General features: G+C 59.1%; 1 protein-coding gene across 6 annotated transcripts in view; it reads left to right on the top strand.

The window, feature by feature from the left end:
- NUMA1 (nuclear mitotic apparatus protein 1) overlaps positions 1–11,976 on the top strand; it is a 62,478-nt gene extending 50,502 nt beyond the window's left edge. For 3 of the 6 annotated variants that reach the window (XM_048838301.2, XM_048838319.2, XM_048838292.2), the window contains 11 exons: positions 488–556; positions 1,165–1,275; positions 1,369–1,587; positions 2,501–2,658; positions 2,925–3,174; positions 3,771–4,056; positions 4,389–4,525; positions 7,569–7,781; positions 8,320–8,427; positions 8,709–8,882; positions 10,108–11,976. In XM_048838301.2, coding sequence (XP_048694258.2) covers positions 488–556; positions 1,165–1,275; positions 1,369–1,587; positions 2,501–2,658; positions 2,925–3,174; positions 3,771–4,056; positions 4,389–4,525; positions 7,569–7,781; positions 8,320–8,427; positions 8,709–8,882; positions 10,108–10,143 — 1,761 coding nt within the window. In that variant the 3' untranslated portion in view covers positions 10,144–11,976. The remainder of the gene's footprint in view (positions 1–487; positions 557–1,164; positions 1,276–1,368; positions 1,588–2,500; positions 2,659–2,924; positions 3,175–3,770; positions 4,057–4,388; positions 4,526–7,568; positions 7,782–8,319; positions 8,428–8,708; positions 8,883–10,107) is intronic. The other 3 variants (XM_048838338.2, XM_048838312.2, XM_048838327.2) reach the window with 3 other exon arrangements.
- Positions 11,977–12,508: the final 532 nt, after the last annotated feature.

The raw sequence follows: 12,508 nt of genomic DNA, 5'->3' as shown, positions 1-12,508 counted from the left end.
GGGGAAAGGGTGGGAAAGCGCATCTGTACAGGACTTGGGGTCTGGGACTAAAGCAATGCCCCGAAACATTCCTCCAGGGGGGATTTGTTGAAGGAATATGTGCATGGCCAGTGCTGACCGTGTCTCGGAACGCTGGTTAATCCCTGGAGCTGTTCTGTGACAGGCCATCAGGGCGGGCGGGACTAAGGAATAGAGGTGATAGCACTAGCCACACCCTCTGCTTTCCTCCTCTTTCGAGATCTAGCAGGACCTCCGGTCTGCTCAAAGCTCACGCAATGAGGGTTTCCGTTGCTAGGTGCGTTGGCATCTGCTTTCCCGATGGGCATTAAGGCTCAGCTGTCCAGAGGCGCTACAGTCCATGGGCTTGAGGGAAGTGCATTGGCGCACTGTGGCAAGGAGGGGAATCCTGGACATCTGAAGGGATGGTGCTGCCTTTAGAGGGAAGGCTCCAATCGGCTGGTGTAACCACTCTCCTGTTCCTTGCTAGGCGGAGGAGCTGAATAAAAAGCTGGCCCAGAACGAAAAAGCCACCCGATCCCAGCAGGAGAAACTGAAGGTAACATGGCATAGGCGGGAGGAGGACTGCATGGCCAGGGCAGTGTTTAATCTTGGGGACCAACCTGCCTGACTCCAGGCCACATCGGGGGGGCTTGCTGGGATCCCCAAGGGCTGCACTGAGCTTGTGTATAATAGAGAGGGGCTGACCACAGTCTGCTCTAGTAAAACGCCTGCAATGTGCCGTCTAGCTGACCAGAGGAATACAGGGGACCAGTGCTCGGTGCGCTACCCCCGACAACACAGATGAGGGGAGATGCACGGGACAGCCGCAGGAGCCTCATATTGGCTACATCTGCCCTGTAAAAATTCACTGCCATGGCAGCCAGTCTTCCAAGGGGAGGACCGTGAGTGCCAATGGGCTGCATCTGCTGTCAACCTTCTCTGGAGGTGCGCAGAGGCCGATCTGGGACTTTGGATTGTGCCGCTGATGCACCGAGTCCATCAGTATCCTCCTCAGGAAGCGGCGGCTCCCCCCTCTTCGGAAGCATGGCCAAAGAGCTGTCTCCATAACGCAGGTGGAGCCTGGGCTGAACCCTTCATGGGGGTGACTTAGAAGCTGTTGGGCTCCATTAAACTTTCTCTTCCCATCTCCTGCTGGCTCCGCAGGTGCGGGAAGGGGAACTCCAGGCAGAGGCTGATCGCCAGCAGGTGAAGATATCTGAGCTGCAGGAGCAGCTGGCCCAGAAAGAGAAGGCTGCAGAGCACTACAAAGTGCAGGTATGGACAGCTGGCTCCCTCCTTAGGGGCCCACCATCATTTCCCATGGACGCTGGAAGGCGGCGGTGGCTTGACTGTTTCCTCTCCTCCCAGGTGGAGAAGGCAAAAACTTTCTATGACGCCAAGAAGCAGCAGAACCAAGACCTGGCGGAGAAGCTGAAGGGGATGGAGCAGCTGCAGAAGGAGAATGTCGAGCTCAAGGCTGAGTCGGAGCGGCTGGCCAAGGAGCTGCAGCAATCCATCCTGCAGGCCAAGGAGTCGGAGCTCAGCTGCAGGAACCTGACCAGCCAGGTCCGCAGCTTGGAGGCGCAGGTACGGGGATGCTGCACCTTGTGGGGAGTTGGGGGGGTAGGGGTCAGAGATCTGGCTCCCTTCAGTCTACCCTTACAAGCACCCCAGTTTAGGAAGGTTGAATGCAGATCTGGAGCCCGTCCATCACTGGTGGGTAGAGTGGTGGATGGTGCTTCATGCTACCCTACAGGACGAGCCGGGAAGCAAACATGCTTGTTACCCAACGTGTTGGCTCAGCAGGGAGCCGGGGTTTTAACGGTGATGGAGTGTTTTGTTGGGGTACTGTGGCTGTCCAGCTTCCATCTTCACCCCGCTTCTCAAGCAACAACTGCCTATGGTCTTCACTAGCTTCCCCACTCTGCTGGAGAATCCTCTCTGCTGCAGAGCTATTGCAGCCATCACCCAGGAGCGATCAGCTGGCCCAGCTAACGTTGCTGAGGGTGGGGAAGTGACAGCAGAGGGCCAGGCTGATAGCGGTGGTCCCACCGCTGCACAAGGCGGGGCATGGCACTCACACAAGAACCTGCACATGCAGCGGGAGACCATAATGCAGTAACCTTCCAGCCGGTCAGCTGGAGAGCTCAAAGCACTTCAAAAACTAGTGAATTAGGCCTCGTGACAGAAAAGGGGAAGATTTGGCGTGGGGGACTGAGCTACAGAGGGGAAGTGATTTCCTTGAGGTCACCCCGAGCTGCAAATGGAACCCAGCCCCTTTGAGCCCCAGCCCGTTGCTTTTAACAAGATCCTCCTTTCCCCTTGAGTCAGCTGTGTTCCCCAGGGTTTCTTGCCACCTCTCCAGAGTCCTTTCCTGGAGCAGAAGTGGGTTTCTGTTGCACATGGGCTGCGTGTCCAATCCGACTCTTGGCCGGCCCTTGGTCCCCCAGCTTCACCCGGGCGGTGCAGCCTGCCTCACCGTGCCGTTCCTCCCCGCCAGGTGGAGTTTGCAGATCGCCAGTTACGGGAGCTTGGCAGGTTCCAGGTGGCTACAGATACGCTGAAGAGCCGGGAGACCTTCCGTCAGAACCTGGCTGACGTCAGCACAGACAGCCTGGACCTGAGCGGGGATGAGATGCTGCCGCTCAACTCCACCAGGTACCTCTTTCCCCCACCCTGGGGCACCCGAGAGTAGCTGGGCCCAGGCTCTGAAGTTCCCAGGGCCTCCAATGCGGGAGGGAGTTAGAGGCGATACCCTTCAGCTGGGACCCTTCCTGCCCAGCTCTGCAAGTTCGATCCCTGGGCCAGGATTTCTCAGCCAGCCTGGTAAATGCAGGTCAGCTGTCCATGCCTAGCTTGTGCTCTGAGCCATCTGAAGCGGACAGTGAACATGACATGCTGCATTCACCTTTACCCTGTTTCAGCAGGAAGCCTAGCCGATCCCAGTCGGAAATCTCGGCCATGCCGGGCAGCATGGAATCGCTCACATCCCAGCGGCTGCCTCGTAAAGTTGAGTCTCTGGAGAGCCTCTATTTCACCCCTATCCCCACCCGCACGCAGTCCAAACTGGAGAGCAGCATTGGCTCCCTGGACGACCTGTCCATTGACTCGGGCTGCAAGACCCGTTCGGCTCGCCGGCGCACCACGCAGATCATCAACATCACCATGACGAAAGTAACCCTGGGTCCTTGGCGAGGGGAGGGGGGCAGGGCCCTCCGAGCCCGTTGGAGTGAGGGCTCAGAGCTGCGCTGGGGACAGGTGCATCTGAAGATGCTTCTGCTTCATCACGCCCTCTGCTCTTCCAGCTAGCCACACCAGAGGGGAAGTGGGACATCTGCTGAGGCAGGAGGCCCATGGCGTGTTAGCATAGGAGCTCCTCAGATCTCTTGGCTCCAGAGGCCAACCCAGACATCGGGCTCTCATCCCACCAGGCTTGGATAAGTCCAGCCCTGAGCTGCTCTTGGCCTCCTTACAGAGCGGGGGCCCTTGAATCATGGCCCCGTGGTCAGCAGCAGAGGAGCTGTTTGAATGCGGAGCCCTCCCTTGTACTGAGAGGAGGGGATGGAGTGGTTTGTCGGTTCCTCTTCCCACACCCCCCCGATCTCTCCCGTGCCCATCAGAGGCAGGGGAGGCAGCTGGGTCCATGGCAGACCCGTGCTGGGGGGCTGATGCAGGCTGTCTCGAGCTTTGCCCACCCACCCACATTGAGGGGGCTCTGCTTCTGGGGAGGGCTCGAGGAAGCTGATCTGCCTTGTGTTCTAACACGTCAGAAACAGGCCGAGGAACCAGACAGCGCCAACGCGTCCTTCTACAGCGTGCAGTCGGCCCAGGCCCACCAGAACGCCCCTGCACAGAACCCCGCCAGGAGCAGGCTGCGCTCGGCTGCCTCCACCCGCTCCGTCACCAGCTGCCGCTCTCAGGAATCCCTCGCTGGGCTGGGAGCTGCCTCCCCCGAGGAGACCCTGGGCAACCCTGCCCTGCTCAGCCTACCCGGCTACCGGCCTGCCACCCGCAGCTCCTTGAGGCGCTCTCAGGCGGGCCGCAGCGCCAGCCTCAGTGAGTTCATGGCCTGGGGGGCGGGGGCGGGGGTCAGTGCAGTGAATGAGGCAGGCAGCCTCTTTCTTGGCTACAGAGCACGTTCATCCATTTGAGCCTCTGCCTGGGGGAGTCTAGTCTGGGCGGAGGGTGCAGGGGCTGTGCGGGGTCCAGGGCTGTGGGGCAGGATCAGGATGCACCAGCAGAGCTGGGAGTGGAAAGCTCCCCCAGCTGTCTGTGCGCTGGCGTTCCCCTGCTGTGAAGTTAGTGTGGCCCCGGGGGGGGTCTCCCAGGGGGCCTTTCAGCTCAGACGCACTAATGCTCCCATCTCTGCCCCCTGCCCTGGTTTTTAGGCCGCAGCAGCTTCTATCTGGGCACCTGTCAGGATGAGCCGGATCAGCTGGACGATTGGAACCGCATTGCCGAGTTGCAGCAGCGTAACAGGGTGTGTCCCCCCCACATGAAGACCTGCTACCCCCTGGAGTCTAGGGTAAGAGCTGGAGAGGAGATCGCAAATCCCCTGCCTGAGAAACAAACCGCTGACTTACCTGCCCGATGACCCCTCCACTCCAGGGCCAGGCGAGACCACCTGGCTCCCCCTGCTGCCCTCCCCCTGCAGTTGGCGTGTGTGCTCCCCCAGCGATGGGCACTCACAGCCATCTGTGGACTGTCAGCGGTCTGCGAAGAGCCTTTCCTGGTAGGTCCCCCATGGCAGTGGGTCTTGAATGAAGCAGTGGGTGGGCCGGGGAGGAAGTAGCAGAAATCTGCAGGAGGGAAGAGACCCCACCACGCCCTACCGCCACCCCCACTGATCAGGCTCCGTGCTTAGCACTTCCTTTCTTAGCCTCGGCAGCTGGCACGAGCTCCCTTCCTTTGGTCAGCGGCTTCCCCCAGCTGGTGCTTGTGGCCTGTAGCCACGTTCTTCCAGATCGCGACAGTTCAGTGCCCTTTGCCTCTCCCCCTTTGGAGTGCTGACCACTGACCAGTCCGCCCTCTCTCCCCGCTCTGGGGGTAGGTAGCTGTTAGCCCATTGTCAGAGAGGCCTGCTGGTTGGGGCTGCAGCTTGGGATGCAGGACACCTGTGTTCTATTCCGAGCTCTTCAACTAACTCTGTGGCTGTCCGTGCCACCGTTCCACGTCTGTGTAGCAGGGGGATATGATGTAGTGAGGCTGGAGAAATCCATTAATGACTACTGCTCTGATACCATGGCTCCCAGACTTTGAGATGTGGCAGGAGCTGCGAAGTGACTTGCCCGAGATGTTGGAGCAAGTAGCTGAGTTCTGGCTCTCAGACCTGGACTTGGACAACAAGCCCACCACTTATCTGTGAGCCTCCCTTCAGTGCTGGATTTATCAGCAGTCTGAGCACCTGCTAACTGGGTCGGACTCGGGCAGCTGAGGCTGGGATGGAGACTAAAGAGAATCTAGGCCTGGCCCAACACCTGAATGAATACTGTGCCTCGGTTTTTAATGAGGAGCTTAGGGGTAGTGACAGGGCGGCTAATGGAAAGGAGGGTATGGAAGTAGAAATTACCACATCTGAGGTGAAAGTCAAACTCAAACTGTTTAATGGGACCAAATCAGTGGCCTAGATAATCTCCACCCAAGAATATTAAAGGAACTGGCATGTGACATTGCAAGCCCAATAGCAAGGATTTTTAGTGATTCTGTAAACTCGAAGTATCATAGAATATCAGGGTTGGAAGGGACCTCAGGAGGTCATCTAGTCCAACCCCCTCCTCAAAGCAGGACCAATCCCCAATTTTTGCCCCAGATCCCTAAATGGCCCCCTCAAGGATTGAACTCACAACCCTGGGTTTATCAGGCCAATGCTCAAACCACTGAGCTATCCCTCCCCACCCCCGACCTGAGAATTGCTAATACAGTACCTATTTTTAAGAAGCAGGGTGGTGGGAAGGGATCCAAGTAACTATAGGCCTGTTAGTTTGACATCAATTGTATGCAAGGTCTTGGAACAAATATTGAAAGAGAAGGTAGCTAGGGACATAGAGGCAAACGGTCATTAGGATAAAATACAACATGGGTTTAAGAAAGGACGGTTGTGCCAGACCAATCTGATCTCTTTGAGAAGAGAACTGATTTTTTAGACAGTTCCTGCATTTCCTGTCTTCCTGGCTGTCAGCAAGGCATTGGATACAGCTCCACATGGGAAATTTAGTTCAATTGGAGAAGATGGGGATTAATATGAGAACTGAAAGATGGGTACGGAGCCGGTTAAAGGGGAGACTACAAGGGATCATACTGAAAGGTGAACTGTCAGGCTGGAGGGAGGTTATTGGCAGAGTTCTGCAGGGATCAGTCTTGGGACCAATCTTATTTAGGCTTTTCATTCATGACCGTGACACACATGTTGGAGTGTGCTAATAAAATTTGCAGATGACACAAAGGTGGGAAGTATTACCAGTACGGAGGAGAACAGGAGTATCCTATAAGATCTGGACAACTTTGAAAACTGGAGTAATGGAAATGGAATGAAATTGAATAGTGCAAAGGGCAAGATCATGCACTGAGGAACTAACCAGAAGAATTTTTACTATAAGCTGGAGACGTATCAGTTGGAAGTGATAGAGGAGGAGAAAGACCTTGGTGTATAGGTCGATCACAGGATGACTATGAGCCACCAACGTGATGTGGCTGTGAACAAGGCTAATGCAATCCTAGGATGCATCAGGCAAGCTATTTCCAGTAGAGACAGGGAAGTGTGATTGCTCTTGTTCAAGGCACTGGTGAGACTTCATCTGGACACTGTGTGCAGTTCTGGTCTCCCGTGTTTAAGAAAGATGAATTCAAACTGGAACAGGTGCAGAGAAGGGCTATGAGGATGATCCGAGGAATAGAAAACCTGTCTTACGAGAGGAGACTCAAGGAGCTTGGCTTGTTTAGCCAAGACTGTTGTTCAACTGTTGACTTGTTTAACGAAGGCTGGAGGAGATATGATCGCTCTCTATAAATACATCAGAGGGAAAAACACGAGGGAGGGAGAGGAGTTATTTAAGTGAAGCGCCAATGTGGACACAAGAGCAAACGGATACAAGCTGGTCATCAACAAGTTGAGATTCGGAATTAGACCATCAGAGGAGTGAAGTTCTGAAACAGCCTTGCAAGGGGAGCAGTGGGGCAAAAAAAACTAACCGGCTTTAAGACTGAGCGTGATAAGTTTACGGAGGGGCTGACTGCTTACAGTGGCATGTGGCCCATCTGTGACTGCTAGTAGCAAAAATCCCCAATGGCCAGGAATGGGATATTAGATTGGGAGGGCTCTGCGTTACTCCAGAGAGTTTTTTCCCACGTGTCTTTAAATCAAGATCTGAGAAGGTCAGTGACTCAGCCAGAGGTTCGGGGTCTATTACAGGAGTGGGTGGATGGGGCTCTGTGGCCTGCGATGTGCAGGAGGTCAGACTGGATGATCACGCTGGTCCCTTCCGGGCTTAGTCTGAGACTGAGCTGTGTGAGAACGTGTTCTCTGCAGGCAGCGTGTCACCAGTCTCCTGTCTGTGCCTGTGTTTCCCCAGCCCTCCCAGTCCCTGACCGTCATCACGGACGAGGAGATGAAGACGGGCGACCCGAAGGAGACGCTGCGCCGGGCCAGCATGCAGCCCTCACAGATCGAGAGCGCAGCCGCCCGTCGCAGCACGCTCAGCACCGGCTGGGCAGGAGGCATCGCCACGCGGCTGCAGAGGAAGCGCAGTTCAGACGAATCTCACCAGGGCCCAGACACCCCGGAGGTGAGTGGCAAGCTGAGCCCTGCCCCACTCGCTGCATGAGTGAGCCCAGGGGACAGTGCGGGTCCGTTGACTTTCGTGAGCACGCAGCACTGGAAGGGGTGAGGCTGCGATGGGCTCGCTGTGGGGGTTCAGGTCCTGGGGGTCAGGACTGCATAGCTGGCGGCATGTAGGGCACTCCTGCTGATGCTGCTCAGCGTTGCCGCTAGCTCCCTCTCCGAGCGGGCCCAAGCAAGGGGAGCTCGCCTTTCGCACGCACACCCATTTAAAAAGCCCCCCCCCCCCCCAAAAGCACAGACGGAGCGGAGGGACCAGGGGGGTGAGGGCTGCTCTGGGGTGGGAATGCTCTTCCTGGGCAGGCAGCTGATCGGAGAGATCTCTAGCAGGAAATACAAATACCAAATGGGGGATTCCCATGCCCTGGGCCTGCTGCCTGCACTCCGGCAGCCCTGCAGGATCCCCCTGGAGCACGGGGCACATACAGGTCTCCTGCTCTGGGGAGCAGCCAGCCAGGATCCCCACTCTGACTCTCTCCCTCCAGTCCAAGAAGCCAACCAGCTGCTTCCCACGGCCCCAGACGCCCAGAGAGCGGAACGAGGAGCGCAAGCGTGGCAGCAGGAAGGGCGAGCCCCAAGCGACCGGCAAGCAGGTGAGCAACTCGTCCGTGCCCCCCGGGCTGACACCGAGCTGGCTTGAGGCCCGGGGACGTGGTTGAGCGGCTCTGGTTAGCAAGGAGGGCTCGGGGTCAGGATCGTGGGCGTTGTCCCAGCTGGGGGGGGGGATGCGCCGCCCCAGCATGCACTGCTCCAGACTCCGGCCAGCAGCTAGAGTATCCGTCCTGGGCGTGAAGTGACTCTCCGGGCTGGTGGGGCTTTGCCGTGCTGTGTGGAAAGCCCCAGCGCTCCACGGCTCCGCTTTCTCTCCCTGCAGCCCGACCGGCGCCAGTCGATGGCCTTCAGCATCCTGAACACCCCCAAGAAGCTGGGCAGCAGCCTCCTGCGCCGGGGCGCCAACCGGAAAACAACGCCCAAAACCTCGCCACGTGGCAGCGCTCGGCGGTCCCCCAGGATAGCCACAGCCAAGTCGCCCAAGGGGAAGGGCAAGGTATGGAGCAGGGCATCTCGCCCCCGCCCCACCCGCCTTGTGCTGGCTGTCCCTGCAGGCTGTCCGTTGTTCATGGCCAGGAGCCATTCAGTCTAGCCTGATCTCCTGCAGACCCCAAGCCAGAGCTCGTCCCCCGGGTACCCCTGTACTGAGCCCTGCCCGTTAGAGCCCAGCTGGGACTGCGCAGAGCCCTGCAGGCCCCCAGCTCCCATGGGAGTTAACTGATACGCAGCTGCTGGCGAGGTGCAGCTGGAGCAGCATCAGAGCATCCCCCGCTGGGCACAGCGCTCCAAAGCCAAGAGCTGCAGGCCGGGGGCTGAACGGTCTGTCCCCGGGAGGTGACAGTGCCCGGACGCTGACCGGGGAGCGATAGCGTCTTGGGCTTTCCCGTCATGGACAAGCAGCCTCACGGGGTGCAGGGCTGGGTTAGCAAACACAGCCAGGAGATGGCTGTCCAAACAGCCCCTCGGGGCTCCCAACCCGTGTCATGTGACCTTTAACAGACCTTGGCGGCTGGTCCCGTGGCAAGGCAGCAAAGCCACCTGTCTCCCTGGGTGTTGCAGGACTCCCAGGCTGCCTGAGCCGCCTGCCAGGCTAGAGGTGCGGTGAGGGGCCGGGCTGCTGATTGCAAGCATTGCGGGCAGCACCGTCTCTAGGGGACCCAGTGGTCACTCATCCCCCCTCCCTCTCCCGCCCGAACGCACTAGAGTCTGCTGATGGTGTGTGGGGAGCATGTGGGGGGGTCTGCCCTTGTCATGTACAAGCAGCCAGGCGGTCGGTCCCTCCCTTGCTGGGCTCTCACTGTGGGCTATGGTGACGCTGGCTTAAAGATGGACTCAGCCCACGGACCAGCTGGTAACTCACTCCCCTGCTGCTGACCCTGCCTGGGGGGGGGAACCTCTCCTTCCCAGCCTGCCCCTGCAGCGAACCCAGTCCACTGCTGGGGGGCTGTGGGCCCTAGAGTGGCCCATGCATGGATCCCTCTGCCTGGAGCGAGGGGAACTGACCTCTCCTGGTTTTCCCTTTACCCTGCATCCGCCTGCCGGAGGAGACTTTGGCTGGTGAACATGCGTGCCCAGGTCTCTGGCTGCCTTGCCCTTTAACACACCTGCCCTCTGTCCTTTTGGCTGTCCCCCCCGAAGGCCCGCAGCTGGCACGCACCCCTGCAGTTGCTCTGGACCGGCCCCCCAGTGCTGAGACTAACTAGATTGCCTGTTCCCCGCAGGCCAGCCGCAAGTCACCCAAGAACATGAAATTCTAACTCTCTCCTGGCTGAGCCCCACTCTGCTGGGTCTGCCAGGGGCGAAGCTGTCCCGAAGGCGCCATTGTGTTAGGAGCTGCTCCATCAGTCACTTTGGATCGAGCTTTTGCCCTTTCTCTCCCTCCCTGCTCTGGAGCCAGCGGTGTGCTCCCATGAGACCCCGAAACCCAGGGCAGAGCTGGGCAGCGAAGCTGGTACCCGAGTGCTTGGGGAGGACTGCCAGGGACCGAGTCTGCTCACTGGGCACGCTGACAACGGAGGAGCTCTTCGGAGCAGCCCCAGCTGGGGCAGGAAAACCCGGGCGCTGCCCTGCGTGTGGTGAGCTGGCTGCGGAGGCGGAAGGGGGATCCTGGAGAGGGCTCCCCAGCGAGCCCCGAGCAGAGCCTGAGGGAAAGGAGCCCACCCTTCGACGCGCGGCCACGTGCTGTCTCCTGCCATAGGCCAGCTGGGGGGAGCTCAGCATCCGCGTCCCCCTTCGCCTGCACGCTGGGCTCCCCTTCCCCTCTCGCAGCCCATGGGCTCTCACGTCTCCCCACGGCCGTCTACACTAAAGGAACGGCTCGGAGGGGGTCGCTGATCTGCTTGGCGGTGCACAGAGCTAGGTCTCTGGGGGTGGGAGGCATCATTTGCTCTTCATTGGCTTAGTGGGGATTGGGGGTTCTTACGGGGTCTCTCTTGCGTATAACTCTAGTTTGGGTTGTTCCCTGCAGGGGGGCTGCCTTCCTCAAACACTAGAATCCAGCGGGGGGAGGGAAGTGGGGACCGCAGCCGCGTGGCACTAGGGGTGTTTCCTGTGGGGTTTGGGCACGAAGATTATGTACAGCGGGAATTCCTCCATATCATTCGGATTATACCCTTCCTGGGGGGTTGCACAGGTTCTGCTTGGCTGGCAGCTTCTTGTAGGCACTGTACAGAGGGAGGGCAGCCAGGGTCTCTGGCACAGGGGGTGGGGGGGTGCTTCCTCTACTGTACAGACAGGGTGGGGGTAGCAACAGGCACAGCGTCCCCTCCCCCTTTGCTGCGTTGCTTTGGTTTGTATTCTGTGTAGCAAGCTAGGTCTCCCCTGCAAGGTGGAAAATCTGCCAGGGCTGGGGCCAGGAGGGGTCCCCACAGGCTAGGGCCAGCTGTCATTGTGAGGGCTGTGGGTACAGCCCAGCTGCCAGGGGAGATGGGCGTGTGCAGCCCGGGGTGTGAGACTCTGACCCCCGCAGAGCTGGATTCCCCGTGTCCATCGCAAGGCAGGGCAGGGTTTTAGACTTGTCTCCCAGGGCTGAGATCTCCTGTATCCCCCTGCAGAGCCCCCACCCCACCTCACCTTGCGCTCAGGCCCCTCTTCCAGCTCACCTCAAACTAATGAACTGGGGTTTGCTTCCTGGAGCCCCAGGTTACAATGGGCTGGTCCTCCACAGCTGTGTTAACCCCCCTGCCCCCCCCCCCGGTTTATCATGGTTGAAAGCTGCTCTTCTGAGCCCTACAAAGCCTCAGGCAGCTGCAAGGAGCGGCCGGGCTGCGTTCGCTCCGGGAGCGGGGCTGGGACTAGCTGCTGCTGGGTTGGGTCAGTGCCGGGGTCGGGGGGGTGGGGTGGGGGGCAGCTCTGCGGGGCACTGGCTGGGAGGCTGCGCCCACTGCCCCGCCTGGCTCTGGCTCCCTCATTTTTACAGACTAAGTAAATTCGGTCTCAAATCCTCTGGGCTTTAACTGCAGAGAGCAGGTCGGGGGGGTCTGCACAAGGAGGGGCCCCGCCGGGCGCTCACCTGGGGCTGTCCAGATGTCAGTGAAACGTGTCATTTTTAAACCCTTTCTACGTGTAAATAAACTGTACTTTTCTCCTGATGCCCGTTTCCGAGGCCTTGTTTTGTCTCTAGCGGGTTCCTGCCCTCAGAGCAGCCCCTGCCTGCGGCCGGGCAGGCCCAGAGAGCCACCGGGGCTGGCGTGAGCTAAAGGCTAGTCTCCCAGCCGCAGCAGGACTCGGACGGAGCCACGGGGCCAGCTGGCTGCTGGACCCTGCAGGCAGCTTCACCAGCACCGAGGGCTGCAGTCTGCTAGGGCCACACTGGGTGAACCCTGCGGGTGAGGGGGGCACACAACCCCCTCCACGGAGCGAGCGGCTTCTGCATGTCGGCAGCCTGTTTGCCCTCCGATCATGCCATGGACCTACCTCCTCTCCAGCCAGTCCCCCCTCCAGGAGCTCACACTCACAGCCTTGTCTACCCTCCCCGTCAGACCTGGCCACCAGCACCCATCCTTGTGGCCCTTGCCTGAGTCTCAGGCTTTCTGCTTCTATAATGGCTGAGTTAAGGAGCCCTCTCCTCACCCAGCTGCATCTCCTCCAGCCCCTCCTCCTGCACCCTTCCCTCTGGCTTCC

The sequence above is a fragment of the Caretta caretta genome, chromosome 1 (assembly GCF_965140235.1).
Source record: "Caretta caretta isolate rCarCar2 chromosome 1, rCarCar1.hap1, whole genome shotgun sequence".
NCBI classification, from domain to species: domain Eukaryota; kingdom Metazoa; phylum Chordata; order Testudines; family Cheloniidae; genus Caretta; species Caretta caretta.
Note: the sequence above shows the minus strand (reverse complement) of the source record. Positions and strands in the feature narration are given on the sequence as shown.